This window comes from Epargyreus clarus, unplaced genomic scaffold, assembly GCF_041222505.1.
Source record: "Epargyreus clarus isolate Ecla_fem2 unplaced genomic scaffold, WU_Ecla_fem_2.2 ptg000017l, whole genome shotgun sequence".
NCBI classification, from domain to species: Eukaryota; Metazoa; Arthropoda; class Insecta; order Lepidoptera; family Hesperiidae; genus Epargyreus; species Epargyreus clarus.
In genome coordinates this window covers 9,985,389-10,002,500 of record NW_027332225.1, presented here as the reverse complement: position 1 = coordinate 10,002,500, position 17,112 = coordinate 9,985,389, and the positions used below count along the sequence as shown (strand labels likewise).

At 35.6% G+C, this 17,112-nt stretch overlaps 1 protein-coding gene across 1 annotated transcript in view; it reads left to right on the top strand.

The window, feature by feature from the left end:
- The window catches only part of betaggt-I (geranylgeranyl transferase type-1 subunit beta), a 13,958-nt gene extending 2,449 nt beyond the window's left edge, over nt 1–11,509 (top strand). The window contains exons 3-5 of the mRNA XM_073081957.1: nt 7,259–7,432; nt 8,665–8,828; nt 9,227–11,509. Coding sequence (XP_072938058.1) covers nt 7,259–7,432; nt 8,665–8,828; nt 9,227–9,724 — 836 coding nt within the window. The 3' untranslated portion in view covers nt 9,725–11,509. The remainder of the gene's footprint in view (nt 1–7,258; nt 7,433–8,664; nt 8,829–9,226) is intronic.
- The last annotated feature ends 5,603 nt before the right edge of the window (nt 11,510–17,112 follow it).

The following is a 17,112-nucleotide window of genomic DNA, read 5'->3' as shown; positions in this document are numbered from 1 at the left end:
AGCATTTTTTATCCACTTGTGCAATTAAAATTATATATTTATTTTATTTATGTAGTATGCAAAAAGTCATTCACCCGTCAACTGGCGTGTGCGCCCCGGGGCCTGCAGATCGCTACTTGAAAAGTATCACCGCTGTGCCGGTTGGAGTGGGGGGTGTTAGGTTTTTTCGTTACGGAATTTCTGTATTCGGTCTCCACGCTCAAGGCCCGCGATAGAAGCTATGCAATAGCTTAAAAATAAGGGTTCTTGGTCGTACCACAGGACCCTATAATTTCTAGGATTCTATGATTTCAAAGAAGATAAGTCAGTAACTTGACATTAAAACCTCTTATTGTGAGAACCCGATACGTAATAAAAGGTATAAATTTCGGATAATATTAATTTAAAATTATATAAACCAGTGAATGCACATTTTAAATATTTTAACCTTCACCTTCAATGTAATAATGACCTTAATTTTGCAAGACGAGATTAACAAATCGTTCTAACTCCTATTATTCAATTCAGAATGATGGACGTGATTCAATGTTTTTTGAGCGTTTTTCGACTACTTAGACTTTTTGTCTTTGATACAAATGCATACAATACTATGCGCAAACAAATGCTTTGTTATAAGGTTGAATTAATGTTGTTGTATTACCCTGCCTTATCCTCATTTGTAGGTCACCGTTGTTTACAAATTTGTATTGTACTGATTCAAGATTTTATTTTGTAAATATTTATATTTAAACTGTCTTTTCTTCGGCCGAACTTCAAACTATCTTCGAAAATTCAACGCGATGAAGTAATTATTCAGTGATCTACAATTTTGTTAATATTATTTTGTACGACTTCCTCCAGACTGATTGGGTTAGGTAGATTATGTTCAAGGTTGCGTTTTCCCTGTAGTTCCGGGACCAGAATAGGGCTACGGTATCCCCTGCCTGTCGTAAGAGTCGACTAAAAGGGGCTTCCAGGGTTGCGGGTGGCAAGAGTGGGAGCTCGAACCGCCCAGCCAGCGACCCCGGGAAGGACGGCTGTATGTGTGGTCGCATACCGTCGTGCACATCAGACGGAGTCGCGAGCACCACGCTCGCCTGGGCGGAGCCCGACGGGGCAACGCGCTAAGTGGACTCCGGTTGCATTCCTTTGGAGATCCCGAAGTCCTCTACGCAGCGCCGAGGACGGCCACCGGGGGGGTTTTAGTGCGGTAAGAATCCTACATAACCCCGTGTCGCTCCCACGGCATAGGGTACGTTTTGAAGGTTTCCCCCTCGTAAACAAAAAAAAAAAAGATTATGTTCAACGTTGCGTATTTTTTTAGTTAAAGACTACAAATGTAGCAAGGCCGGATTGTATTACAATCCTACAATCATTGTAGCATCTTCGGTAGAATTGTAGTACGACGGATCCTCTGCCAATTAGAGTTATCGTGGCGTAATTTCCTATACGCAATTCGTTACCGATCAATAGCTTTTAGATAAGTCAAAAGTTGTTGACTGGAGTTCAGATGTATCTAAAACGAGCTTTTGCCCGCGGCTTCGCTCGCGTTACGAAGTAATATTTTAATCCCCTATTTTATCCCCTTGGGGGTAGAATTGATCAAAATCCTTTCTTAGCGGATGCCTACGTCATAACATCTACCTGCATGCCAAATTTCAGCCCGATCCGTCCAGTGGTTTGGGGTGTGCGTTGATAGATCACTATGTCAGTCAGTTACCTTTGAGTTATATATATATCTAAAATATAAACACACCTACAAGTTCAGAAATAAACACATTATCGTTTTCCTCTGAGTGTACCTACTTCATGTTGAACTTAAATGCAATCATAGATAAAGTACAAGACACTGATTGATTTTATCTCTTTTGAATGTTTGTAATAGTTGGAGAGTAGTTGATAGTTATTTGTTTCTAAAGCAAAAGGAAACAAACAGTGCATCTATTCATTATTTATGAAATATATAACAAAGTAAAGTAATTAGTTAAGGTATTTAAGCATGGCAAATAAGGAAGAAAGGCAAATAAATGGTTATAATAAGCATTAAACTATTTTATTTAAAATATATAATACCTAAATTATAGTTTAAAAATCTAAAGACCATGCTAAAACACGTACCCATAAAGAAAATCCTGGCGATCCTGATTAGGAGGATGGGAAAAAATTATTAAAAACTTGTATCGTCATCGGTTCTTGATAATTGTTCAAAATTTGGAATCAACCGAATCGTTCAAAGTGGGTAAAATCGAGTTTAAAGATCCGTTTCATACATACATATAGGTCATGCTAATAAAATCATAGAAAAAAAAAACAACCATTGTTACTACACCTAAAGTGGTGACGCCACCATAGAATTCAATAAGTTTAATTTTCTTTTTACCTTGCTGCGGAGGATCACGTTTTTAGCGTTTGTATTTTGTGTGTCGCATTTTTTGGCACGTCATGCAACCGAAACGGTTTTTTGAATTTTAACATGTGTGAGATGTCGTTGGCTTCGTCAAGTGTGGATACCCAGCTTTTTCTAATAATTGTTATGTTCTCTTCCATTATTCGCGTAAATAAATACTAATTCTGTAGATACTTAGCATAATTACTTTTGCACTGCATTAAGCTCCTACTACTTCGCAAGGAGTTTCGTCTATGGAGACAAAGTGTAATAATAATCTGTTCAATTTTTACATAAAAATATGACGTCATTGTTACTCGAACGACCTACTTTATATACTCATTTATCTTAATTGTATAAATTTTCGTTTATTTTATGAAACGTGTCCATAATGCGCTGGTATGCAAATATTCATGTCTGGCAGGCAACAAATATTATTTTATCTGAAGTACTATATTTTATTGACGTCATTTCAAAAACGATATATAAATTCGACATTTTACTGCCAGGTGAATATATACTTACTATCTGAATAAGGTATTATTCAGGTAATTTTATTTTATTTACATTTAAAAGCAAGGAGTAGGTATAGAATAAAGTTGTTTGCACTTTATTCATTTTCGAAAATTGGCACGAGGTTCAATATTTTTTTACCATAGTCAATTAATTTGAGCGGTCTTTCATGCAACCAATCATCATCATCAACCCATTACTGTCCCACTGCTGGGCACGGGTCTCCTCTCATAATGAGAAGGATTAGGCCATAGTCCACCGCGCTGGCCAAGTGCGTATTGGTAGACTTCACATACCTTTAAGATTTTTTTATAAATCTCTCAGATATGCAGGTTTCCTCACGATGTTTTCCTTCACCGTTTAAGCAAGTGATAATTAATTTCTAATACGCACATAAATTTGAAAATCAGAGGTGCGTGCCTGGGATTTGAACCTCGGACCCCTCGATCGAGAGGCCGCGTTTCTTAACCACTAGGCTATCACTGCTTTTTTTATGCATGCATGCAACCAATAACCAACCCCAATTAGGAATAAGTCTTCTACTTATTATAATAATGATTTTTATCGTAATTGTTTTTATTACAAAGTAAATACTAAAATCTAATTAACTTTTAGTTTTATTATTTGTTACGTACCTATTTAAATGTGAGAAAGTTCCGTATAAAATCGTAAAAATTAACGCTACTACCAGAAATAATATGAACACGAATCAGGCCCTAATTTTTTTGTTTTCTAAATTTGTTCAAAAATCTGGTTTGCAATTGAAAAACTGCCTAGTATGAAATTGCCGTTTTGCAGATTTGATGCTCTCACTTGCTTTTACTTCTCCGAAACGGGATGACTCTTTCAGTTTGCTTTACAAACAGCTACGCAAATACTGGTAGAAAAAAATGTGACGATTTTACTTTTGCAGTGGTATAGTTATCGAAATAATAGGCCTTTTAAAAATCTTAAACATGTTTAATATGTGTATCTATATTATATTTTGGTGACGAGTGCCTTTAAAGGTAGAACTATTTTCTGGAGTCACCATCGCCACACCTATTTCTGTTAAAGAGTATTAAGTGTTGCTGTGTTCTGGTTTGAGGTGTGTGGTCAGGGAGAGACGCTAATGTGAGGTATTCTAAATTAGTTTTCAAGTCAGACCATACCTATGTGGAATTCACATAGAATTTTTTATATCAAATTTTCGAATAACACTTGCCTATAGCTTATAGTAAACACAAAAACTTAAAAAAGATACAATTCTGTGAGAAACTATAAGTGCTTCATAATTCTCAAACGTATATTTACATACTCTTTGGGTAATCATTTTACAGGTATTAATTACGTGTGTAAACATTAAATTAGCCTCGAGTTGGTAGCAGTTTTTAATCTACGCCATAAAAGTAATGATCTTACTAAATACAAAGCGAATAGTTATTAGTGTTATGGTAACACAATTTTAATCTATTTTCAAACATAAAAAGTCACGTACGCTTTACAGTAATACCTCGGACATACACGATTGGTGGGACCGAGTGATAACCGCGTAAGTCGAATTCGCGTAAGTCGGGGTATGCATGTATGTATAAGTCGGGGTATGTACATACCATCGTATGGTATGATTGCGAATGTGTTGACTTCACGCAACAAATTACATGAATAATTGTAGGGTTAGTAAGCTTATTTTTTAAAATCGGGAATTGCGGGACACTCAAACCATAGGAGAATCGATGAGATTTGAAAATCGCGTAACTCCGAATTAGCGTAAGTCGGGGTATTACTGTATACTATTATAAGTAGTTATAAGTTTACGTCACTACGGAAGACATCACTCTTCAACCGACCGCGGATAGAAATGGTTTTCAAGCGTATGTAAGTGTGTGTCTCATTCTACGACACGCGCTGCAGTCCAAACGGATTTACAGATTTGAACTTATGTGACGACAGCTGCCGCTCATGGACATCTGTAACCAACGAAGTATAAAACAGATTTTCTACCTGAAGCTGATCACATATGTGTAGCTACTCCTGAGGACTGAGATGATAGCCTCAAATGTAGTTCTTTCCCTTTTACAATATCCACTGTTAACTGAGAGTATCAGACAAGTATCGATGCTTTGTGGTATCGAAGTACTCTTCTTTTCGGTATCGATATTGTTACTCAATGAGTACTTTTTGACAAGTGGACTAAGCTCGTCGGAACTCCAGAGCGGAATAGTTGAATGAGGCTTAAGGCGAAAAGCCGAATGAGGCCCCTGTCTAAGAAGTTATCTAAGGAAGCTTTTACAAATGTTTACAAGCGAACTTGTAGATATTTAGAGGCCCCCAGGACCAGACGTCCGGTCTCCAAATGCTCTCTCCCCCCTTAGGGCGTCAGTGCACATTAGAAATTATCTACATAAAACCTGGCTGATTAGATAGTTCATGGTGAATGTTTTAAAACAGCGATACATTTATTTAATAACTTTTACGAGTACAGTATCAATACTATCGATACTGTGATAAGCGTGATATGTTCGGGAAAAGTTACAATGAAGAAGAGTTGCGTAACTTGATATGGTACCTACACAAGTTGAGCGGTTATGCACTTCAACTGATTTGCATTCAAATATGCACTTACACGAAATCAAAATTCAGAACTTGTTACGTTTTTTGGAGAGTAAATCCGATTTTGGTGGGTACAATCACGTTCTGTGTAAATAAATGTACAATTTTATGAGTTTGTTGAACTATGGCGTAAATTCTTCTCATTCGTGAACAAAACCTGTTTATTTTGAATTTGGGTGTAATAAATACTATTTAATCGCTGTTTACAAGTACGATGACTCAAAAATACAAGTGTATGAATTAATTTGATATATTAAAATAAAGTTTTCCTGTTATCTAACGTAATGGATTTCGGATTCGAGTTTTGCAAGTTATTAAGCGCTAACCTAGTTCATAAATAGCTTCTTTATAGAATTTTAAATAGAACCCTTTGAGGTTCAACTCTTGCACGAACGCCGCACTTATTTTTAACGAGCTTTTGCCCACGGCTTCGCTCGCGTTACGAAGTAATATTTTCATCTCCTATTTTACCCCTTTGGGGGTAGAATTGATCAAAATCCTTTCTTAGCGGATGCCTACGTCATAACATCTACCTGCCTAATTTCAGCCCGATCCGTCCAGTGGTTGGGCTGTGGGTTGGGCTGTGCGTTGATAGATCACTATGTCAGTCAGTCACCTTTGAGTTATATATATTTAGAAGATAACAGTGTTATTAATAGAAATAACTCTGCTGTGTTTTCAGTGTATGTAGGAATGTTACTTATATGAGGTGATGTGTGAGGAACGCATCTATGGCCGACCTCAGGCAGAATTCTACTCTGTGGTTGATTACAGGGGGGCTACTACCATCTCTTATAACATTATTATTTTAATCATACGTTGATATTTCGTACCACGGCCTCGTTAAAGTAAAATTGTTTTTATAATATTAGAATAAGCAGTTTTGTATTATGTCGATCGAAATTATTCATTCCTTTTTTGCAGGAAATTTAAATTTTTCAGCAAAATATTACAATTTCGGTTGGTTTGATGTCTCGTTTCCTCTTGGATAAGAAATTGACAATTTACTCATTCTTTTACATTACTGGGCAGGAATAAAATAAAATTGTTTTAAGGTCGTGGTACGAAAAATAAATGTTGATGCAATATTGAAATAAAACTTTCCTGAACTATGATGGTTTTTACAAGATGGCGGTAGGCCCCCAGATGTCCATCGTAGCCTGTGCATGCTAAACATATTCAGTTTGAATATTTGTAAAACAATTATAACTTTATCTGTAAAGAATAATCAATATATCCTTTGTTTAATGTACCAAAAATCGAAATTTAACATTAACTACAAGAAATAGTCAACCGTCGATATTTGATAGTCAAAGATAGATAGATTATTAAATACGGGTGTTAGATTACTCGACCATATAAGCACACAACCCATTGTACCTGTGTCTTAAGGATATGACAATGTGAAAGGTGAAGCAGACACGAATAATTCTACATCGCACTGAGTTGACGGCCTTCAGTGGCCTTTTATTATGTAAACCTTTATGTAGGTATTGCAATTATTCTATACGACGTTCTTACACCAGCTTTGACTATGTATACGAGGGTCTCAGGTACACCATGTGGTGTTTATTTACTTAACTTAATGTTGCTATTACGATCGGTATTAGTAACTCCGTTTTTCAGTAGACAGAGATCAACATACATCCTTATCTTACCCTGCATGTATGAAAGAATGAAATAGAATACCGAAAGCTTCTTAGTTGATTTTTATCATAAAAGCGTGTTTTTTAGTTTTTTGAAATAAATTTATTTTCTTTTATCTCAAAATATATTTTTTGGTTCCAGATGGTGACATGTCAGCGTGCGGTTTCCAAGGGTCGTCCACAATAAATATAAATTTCAACGCAGAGAACCGTCACTATAGGTGTGGTCACCTCGCGATGACCTACACTGGTCTTTGCATCCTGCTGACACTGGGTGATGACTTGTCGAGAGTTAATAGGAAGGCGTTAGTTGAAGGTAATGAGACATCCGGCTCGAAGGACCAAAATATGAGTGCTTACAAGTCTAAGCTCGTAATCTTTTTGAAGTTTGACGAGTAGTTTGTTGTGGTTCTGTGAATCGCGAATGTCCGTCCTCCTTTGTCCGTCGCTGTAGGCTGAGTATGTAAGGTCGTGGCGCCGCCGCCTGCGCATCTCACTTTATGAGGCATATACAATTTAATGTTAGAAGTCTGATGCGTATCCACTGTGTCACCAATATGTATTAATGATGAAATATATTAAATGCCATAAGGCAGTGATAGCCTAGTGGTTAAGAAACTCGGCCTCTCAATCGAGAGGTCCGAGGTTCAAATCCCAGGCACGCACCTCTGATTGTTCAAAGTTATGTGCGTATTAGAAATTAATTATCACTTGCTAAACGGTGAAGGAAAACATCGTGAGGAAACCTGCATACCTGAGAGATTTATAAAAAAAAATAATCTCAAAGGTATGTGAAGTCTACCAATACGCACTTGGCCAGCGCGGTGGACTATGGCCTAATCCTTCTCATTCTGAGAGGAGACCCGTGCCCAGTAGTGGGATAGTAATGGGTTGATGACGACGATTAAATGCCCGGTATATTTGTTATATATCATCATTAATCAAATATTACACAGTTATGTGCCTATTAGAGATTAATTAAGGAAAACATCGTGAGGAAACCTGCATACCTGAAAAATCTTAAAAAAACAAGTTTTCTAAGGTACGAGTATGTGAAGTCTACCAATACGCACTTGGCAGCGCGGTGGACTATGGCGGAATCCTTCTCATTCTAAGAGGAGACCTGTGCCCAGCAATGGGACAGAAATGGGTTGACGATGATGATGATGAATCAAATATTGGCACACTGCTGGGCACGGGTCTTCTGACTGCTCTCAGAATAAAAAAGGTTTAGGCCTTAATGTACCAAACAGCTGTGTAAAAGCGGATTCATAGACTTAACACGTCAGAACGTTTATTACAAAAAATTAATAACTAACTAACTAACTAACTAACTAACTGAAATAACTAACTTGGAGATATTAGCGTTGCGTTGTCGGATTAAATCGCGATTCTCTAGCGAGCGATGCTGAACACCAAACTGAGCTATATTAGATAAACTGCGTCGTTAATGTATCTCATAATGCTACCACGTTACTCTTTAAAATTATGTATGTATGTTCTGTTAAAATATTCATCCTATTTATGATCTTTTTTTATAACTTCCAGGTGTAAAAGCATTGCAGACTGATGAGGGCAACTTCTCAGCGACTCTGTCTGGTTGCGAATCGGACATGCGCTTCGTGTACTGTGCGGCAGCTATCAGCTACATATTGAACGACTGGTCTGGTTTCAATATCAAGAAGGCAACGGAGTATATCATCAAGTCCATTGTAAGCGGCATTGTGTTATGTTATGTTATGTTGTTTTGAAGGTGGTAGAACCCTTTGTGGTTTGACTTCGGCGGCACCACCACCTATTTCTACCTCGTAACAGCAGTGTTTAGCGCTGCTGTGTTCTGGTTTCAATTAATTCCTCAGGGGTAGCGGCGCATCTGTGGCCGACCTCAGGTAGGAATATCTATTTCTATCTGGGGTTGATTACAGATGTCCAGAAGCGGCAGTAGCCACTTATCGGCTAAAGGAAACATAATTTCCATAAAATTGATCTTGGTTGAAGTATATTTAGTCACTTTCGTCAATGTTAACCGAATCTACGACAACATAGGGAATCATAGTGTGGTAAAATGCCAAAGACTTTAAAATTTAATCTATTAATTATTTATTTTCAGGGCTACGACCACGGCATCGCACAATGTCCGGAGCTAGAGTCACACGGCGGGACAACATTCTGTGCGTTGGCAACCCTGAGTCTAACGAATCAACTCGACAGGCTATCAGAAGAGCAAATAGACGGGTTGAAGCGATGGCTGCTATTCAGACAAGTTGACGGATTCCAAGGCAGACCGAACAAATCGGTGGACACCTGTTACAGCTTCTGGGTGGGAGCGTCGTTGAAGATCCTAGATGTTTTACACTTATCCAATTACACTAATAATAAAAAGTATGTGTACGAGACACAAGACACGGTTGTTGGTGGCTTTTCGAAATGGCCGGATACGTGTACGGATCCAATGCACACATATTTAGGTCTAGCTGGACTTAGTCTGATAGGTGAGAATGGCTTACTCGAGATTCTACCAACGCTGAACATAACGAAACGGGCACACGAACACTTGAAGACTTTGCACGAGAAATGGGCTACAGATATGAAGCTTTGTGAGTATTGATGTAGACAGGATATGTAAGAAGTTTGGCTACTACACCGAACCGTACCATAACCGTGCTATGAACGTGTCAGGCAAAAAAGGTTTAGTGTTAAAAATGACGAGACTATGGCCGAACGAGGCTATAACCGTACCTTACCAAAATATAAAGCTTTCTACACTCACATTGCCTCATAGGACTTTTTCTATGTCGTGGGTGCCTTAGACGCACACAAACATTCAGACCCAAAGAGATATATAAATATATCGTTTATATATCCCTTTGGCTGAAGATTAAACCCGGAACCCAATACTAGTAAGACCGGTCCTCAAAATATTTTTTAAAAATGTTTTTGCCTGACTCGTTCATAGAACGGTCATGGTATGATACGGTGTAATGGACAATTTCTTTTGAATTAAATGTACCAATTTACGCTAACGGCGCCGCAGTTGCCTTTCGGTAGTCACAAACTATTGTAAGAAAGATTTAAATTATTTAATAAAGATAGTATTCCTTCAGATTATAATCCAGATGAACACTATCATTAACTTGTCGCGATCCCACTGTTGGGAAAAGGTCTAAGGTAGACCGAGTAGGGTATAAGCCAGTATAAGGTATAGTCACCTTTAAATAATAACGCTTTCTACACTCACAGCCCCACACTAGGATTCCCTGTTGGTGCCATGGACACACATAAAACAAATACACAAACACCCAGACCCAGAAACAGAAACCTACATTCATCATTTAGATATCTGTCTGGCGGGGATCGAACCCGGGACCCTCTGCGCGTCAGACCGGTATGGTGACCGCTCCGCCACGCGGGTCGACACCTTTGAGAATGTTTGGGGCTAATTTACATCTTTTCTATAGACAATAGACAGAGTGTGTCAGAAGGTGAAGGTGGTAGAACCCTTCGTGGTTCGATCCAGCGGCACTACCGCCACACCTATTTCTGCCTAACAACAGCAGTGTTAGGCGCTGCTGTGTTCCGTTATGAAGGGTGTGGTAAGGGAGACATACTTTTCCAAGGCGTTCCAGGCTGGACTAAGCTGCTACTTCCAGCTTAGGACTCAGGGAGTTCTCAATCAATGATACCTCATATGTTGAAATCCACCAAACCATTTGCGCTGTAAGGCGTCCCAAAGTATAATACATAGTATATATGCTCGAAACATTACAAATTAATAAAATTATGGTATACTATACCCACTCGATCTATACTATACCCAATCTGTTATAGATATATCTCTCTGTATAAATTGGTTTGATTGACCACTTTCATATACAAAAATTAAAACGATATTTGCAACTGACTAAACAAAAGCTTTTCTCAAGTCTGTAAATACATTTTATGAACTATATTATGATAGTGTTGCCCTATTGAATTATTTTGCAATATCGCTGTTGGATGTTTGAAAATTAAATAAAAGAAGTTGTTAGTACTTAAATGGTTTTAAAGAATAATAGGTGCTAATTGTTAGGTGAACGATGTCAAATAATGGACAACGATATATCAGAATTACTTAAGTGTTATAGTACAATGATAAAATAACTCGGTTTGTGCCATGTTTAGTGTGGTGGTTGGTTTACATTGGATTTAGTACTTGCCCAAGTAACTGACTAAATTCATAATGTCATTTACTAGAATGAATTTACATTAGTTAATAAATCATTTATAGAGTGTCAGACGCATGCTGTGACGGATAGCATTCTGCTATACATGTGTATTAACATTTTTAAGTCTATCGTTAGATGCGGGCCGTGCCTGTCAAAATATTGTATAATATGATTTCGTCTTACGGCACGTGTCAATTTCTGTAAATAAACGGGGACTTAATTTTGCATAAAACTAACTATCATGTGTAGCTGAAGGTTTGAAGTTTGCAGTTCATTTGTTAGTTCTTTTCAATCTACAGAATTAACTTTTAATAAAACATCTAACAAAATATTAATATTATAATAAAATATGCAAACAGTTTTTTTCACTTCAATAAAACCAAGTAATACCTATCCTTTCCTACGAATATAAGAATGTATTTTAATCACTATAAGGAAATTATCTTAATATTATTAATGTATGAAATATTATTAATTGGTTAGTAACGGTGGCAAGCTACTAAATCCGTGTAAATCGAGCATAATGGCGTTGATAATATACAATTTGTTAGATAGGCATTTATCAAATTGCACAAATGTAAATGGTAAGCTACTTCCTTTGTGTAGATACTTTATATGATTATACATATAAAGTATCTACACAAAGCTATGTCACGCTATGAACATATTAGTTACAGGGACTTTTATATATTTTACTTACAAATAATTTGGCTTTTGATTATCGCTTGAAATTTTTGAGGCCTCTACAAATTGTTTAGTCAGAAAATATATGGATTAATTGTTATGCCAACTCTTGTGAGGTTTATTTCTGGATGCATTACGACCACACCCGTTTCTACCTAATAACGGCAGTGTGAAGCGCTACTGTGTTCCGCTTTGAAGGCCGTAAGGGAAACGTAACTAATCTAAGCCGTTCGATCTTAGTCTTCATGGTAGCAACGTATCTGTGGTTGTCCTCCTCAGGTTGAAAGATAAAATTAGAGTCATATCTGTATGCCTCAAAACCTGGGATTTGAAATACATGTCCATGCCCGGCAATACTCAGTTCCCATCAAGTGGATTGCAAGCTCGCTTGCTATTTCTTTTTTTTGAGCCTTCGACCCGACATCCTTGTAATTTGGCTAACGAATTTTGGACAGTATGTAGAGGTCTTATATTTATATTTTATCAGTTATATTTCTGTTTCGTACGCCTAACTATTCTAATAAAAATAGTATACACCTAATATTATACATAGTTTTATTCAAATTATATTAAGTAGATAGAACAAAATCGAGCGATGTACAGTTGCTTCAAATCACTGGTATTTATAAATAAACACTAACGCACATTGTAAATGAAAATGAAAATTAAGCAATAAGTAGTTAGCTTACAAAAATATGTATAATTTGGAAAGGGAGACCTTAAGAACAATTTACGTCATTTTTTCACGTCATTTTTACGTCATCATGAAGTTTACGCACTAAACTGTTTCATAAAATAGAACAAGTTTTATTTACGAATTTTGCAGGAGTATATCAGTATGTCATGATCAGAATAAATATATAAATATGTCTAAGTTAAAAGATATGCAACAGTTTTTTTGGAAATTATTCATTTTGTTATGAGAAGTGTAGAGATTTCTTTTCGAAATTTTCACAGTCTGTATATTAAAATACATGTGTTCTACTGTATATCAATGTATCACGACAATAGTACAACAATTCTCAAATTTAACAAAAATACATCAAAATCTTTTTATTTATTTAGTCACTTTCCACTAGTCATTATTCTACAAAAAATGTAAAATTTTCAAGAATGAATGAAAAGCGAAAATCTCATAGAAATTTATATTATTTCATTAACCACTATGAAATATTTTTCTTTATAGTTTTAGTTAATTAGTGTGCTACTCCTAAATTAAAAAGAGTTTAAATTGTATTAATTTTAGTGCTATCAAGGTACTTTTGCCGGCGGTACTATTGACGAATAATCTAAGTAAATAACGAAACAGTAAATTTTGAATAAAAGAAATATCGATAAAATAAATTATACTTAAAACTATTTCCAAGCTCAACCATCGAATTATCTTTAATTTATCCCATTCACTTTATATAACTCTTCCACAATCAATGTTTAGAGGCGCGTGTTAAAATCGTTACTTTACTATATGATAATATTTTAAAATTTTCAAATATTTTAAAATATTCGCAACGGTAATGTTTCTATATTTATAAGCTGTATTAAGTAACGAACTTTTCAGTAATAATATTTTTTTTTGAATCTGTAATTCTTATTTCTTTTTAATCTGTGAAAGTATTTCTTAATAATATGTTGTCAATGTCTAGCTTTCGCTTTATATTATTATCTCTAATATTGAAAATTGTAAAATGAATATTTATCATTTACTTAAAAATTTGAATTGAGGCCACATTGCTAAAAATATTCTTTATGAATTAATTTTCTCAAGTAAATTTCATTTCAGGTATTCTTGTAGAATATTATCAAACTTTTGACTAAATATTTTGTCTTCAATTTTTTAATATTATTATATTTATTGTGTCTTGTGTTGTGTGAACATAGATTAATAAAGATTACTCACTCCTAACAAGAATATGTAACCAGTCTTGAGAATTGAAATAGTTGCGTACAAAAGTTTTGCCACGTCTCCGTGCTAAATGTCACTAAAATTATTAAATAATAATTTATTTATTATGTAAATTACGCAGTATTAGTTATTTATTCGTAAATTTTCTCTAAATTCCTCTTGACAAATGAAATTGTCAAGAATTCAAAAAAAGAACTTACTAATAAGCCGTTTCTGGCTTCATTGAATTTCAAGGCGGCGAAGTATCTTTACTAATCTATGGGTGTGAATTATATAAGTGGATATGGGGATCCTTGATTCTTTTATCTTTGGAATTAAATCATAGATGCGTCCTACATATTTGCGGAGTTAATTGGCATTTAATATTTGTAATGTTATATATGAAAGTAACATTATAATATTGCATTAAATAATATTTTAATTCTATTGAAATTACAGAATATCCTCTCTTTTATATTTGCTTTTGAAGTTTTTTTGAAACTAATATGAATTGTGAAATAAAAATATAATAAATAAATTCGTTTTGTTAAACTACTTCAACGACGAAATAAGGTCTTTTTGCTTTATTAAAATTGATGGAATTAATTTTTGTATAGCTACTAAATAAACAATACAATATTTTCAATTGTTTTCTTATGGATATTCAATCGTTGTTAGCGCTTTGCTGTTATTGGACGACTGTATTGAATTTCCAATTAAGATCTTTGATTTAAATCTAGTATTGTGTAAATAGAGCGCTAAAATAATATTTTGGTTCGTGCTAATGAATCTGCTATTTCATAACTATATTGCTTTCTACCTTTGACAAGAATATCATTGTCAATGAATAGATCAGAGGCTAACAACATTCTACACAAAAGATTAGAAATTTACTTTGAGATTTAATGTAACAGTCAAAATTATTCTATGTTTTTTGGGGCGTATTTCAACATTAATAATCTTTGTTATTGTAGTGTATAAAAAGAAAAAAATATTGTCTATGCTCCGCGTTTGATATGTAAGAATAAAGATAAATTATGTAATCTAAAGAGATTACATAATTTATCTAGTATAGAGAATAGAAAGCTATTTATCCTGATTGTCATGTTACTTGTACTATTTTCAAAACAGTAAAATTAAATGGTATGAAATGTATGTAATTTGTTACACAATACTGCTGGTTTGGAAATGGTTTCTTTTCGGCTCTTAATGTTTATGTTTCCCTGATTTCCGAATGAAATATAAGTATTTTCGAAGAGCCGCGCATAGTGTAAATATAAATTAATGTAGATAGGTATTGCCATTTTGTTATACCAGTATTTTATAAGATTTTTTTCGTTGTGTATGCATTTTTGTACATAAAATACACGAAATTAAAATCGTATGATGTTTTTATTTTATCCTGCTTATTTATTTATCCATATATCGCGATCTAGAAGTTTGATGAACATACTTTATTCGTAACATGTAAGATGTATATTCGCGCAAGTGAAACTGTAACAAAAATAACATTGTACATATGATTGGTACGTTTTGTATTGAGTCGTGTTCTGTCGTATTGTGTCATGTTTGTATCGTATAGTGTCATAGATATATTATCCTACTGACGCTATCGTGTCATATCGTACCAAAAAAATAAATATTTAATATTACTTTCTTCGGAGATTTTCTGCAAACCTTGCAATATTTACTGGCGAAAATGGTGTTGATTTTAGACGTCGATATCGTAAAAAATCACTCATTTTGCTCAAACGCGCCAAAACATACTTCTTAATATAATAATAGATAATCTCCCAGATTATGATCTTTAGACGGCGACACTCACTATCTCTACACTATCTCTAGGGGTAGAATGATAGGGGGAGGAAACGGCGGCCCGCCCCGGGACCCCGATCCTGGGGGGGCCCAAATACAATTGCTGAAAACAAAGGTCAGAACCAAACAATCTGTGAAATGTGTATAAATCAGCAAAAAAATGGTCACCGGTATCATACGTATTTTTTAGCGAATAAGTCTATAACACATTTGTAATTTTGTAAAATAAAATTAACATTTTACACTGGCGGGCTTCCATTCAACTTTCCGTCCCGGGCGTCCAATGAATAAAGTTCGTCACTGGTTATCATTGCTACTGCCGCTCATGGACATCTATAATCAACCCCAGATAGGATTAGATATTCCTACCTGAGGTCGGCCACAGATGCGCCGCTACCCCTGAGGACTAAGCTGGAACGCCTCGAAAAATTCTGTCTCCCACACCGTCTTGAAACGGAACACAGCAGCGCCTAACACTGCTGTTATATAGGTGTGGCGGTTAATAGGTGTGGCGGTGGTGCCGCCGAAGTCGAACCACAAAGGGTTCTACCACCTTCAAAACCTTCTGTAGTGTAACGGTGGGAGAGTAACTAACGTTATTTTATTACTGAACACAATTCTAAAGCTTTAGCTTTTACGTAAATTCTACGTGTATTGGTTTGGGTCTTAATAGATTCTACCCGTTTTGATCGAATCTGAATAGTCAAGCATCCCCCACATCACATATATCGCTGAACGGCAATGAAATGCGGCTCAAGGTAATCTTCACTTATGTTAGAGCACTATAGCTTAGGTAACCTATTTCGCTGTGTATTATCCTATACCTGAAATCGATTGCAGAATATTCCAGATTGAGTGCCGAAGCTTACATTATATTTGGTTATGTTTCTATATGATACATTTACAACTAGGCATATGTAGACTTTATAAGTAATCAGATTGTGGTAAAGTTAATATGTTGGTATGTATGGGTCATATGAGCAAATTGTGGGAACAGAATCTTGCCCAAGAGTGCTAAGTTGCGAAATAGGAAACCATCTAGTCCTTAGAAGTAGCCATGCATCGTGTGTGTGATCGGCTTCAGATAGAATATGTTCTACATGGGTCACAGATATCCATAGACTATAACCACACAGATGTTTTCGCGATATTTTTCATCAACATTATAGTAAGAGAGTGATTTCCTTCTTTCCGAAAAAAGGCCCACTTTACGAATGTTAGTCTACACCTCAAAAAAACAACCGGTATATCAGTTTCATTGTTTTTCGAATATAAATAAAAAAGAAAAATGTTTCCTTAAACTTTCCCTTTTAATTATCAAAGTCGCACGGCCAGGACAGCCGACCTTCGCGAAATACAAAGGCATTCAAATTCCCAACAATCATTTAGGGGCTGAAACCTGACCCTTAC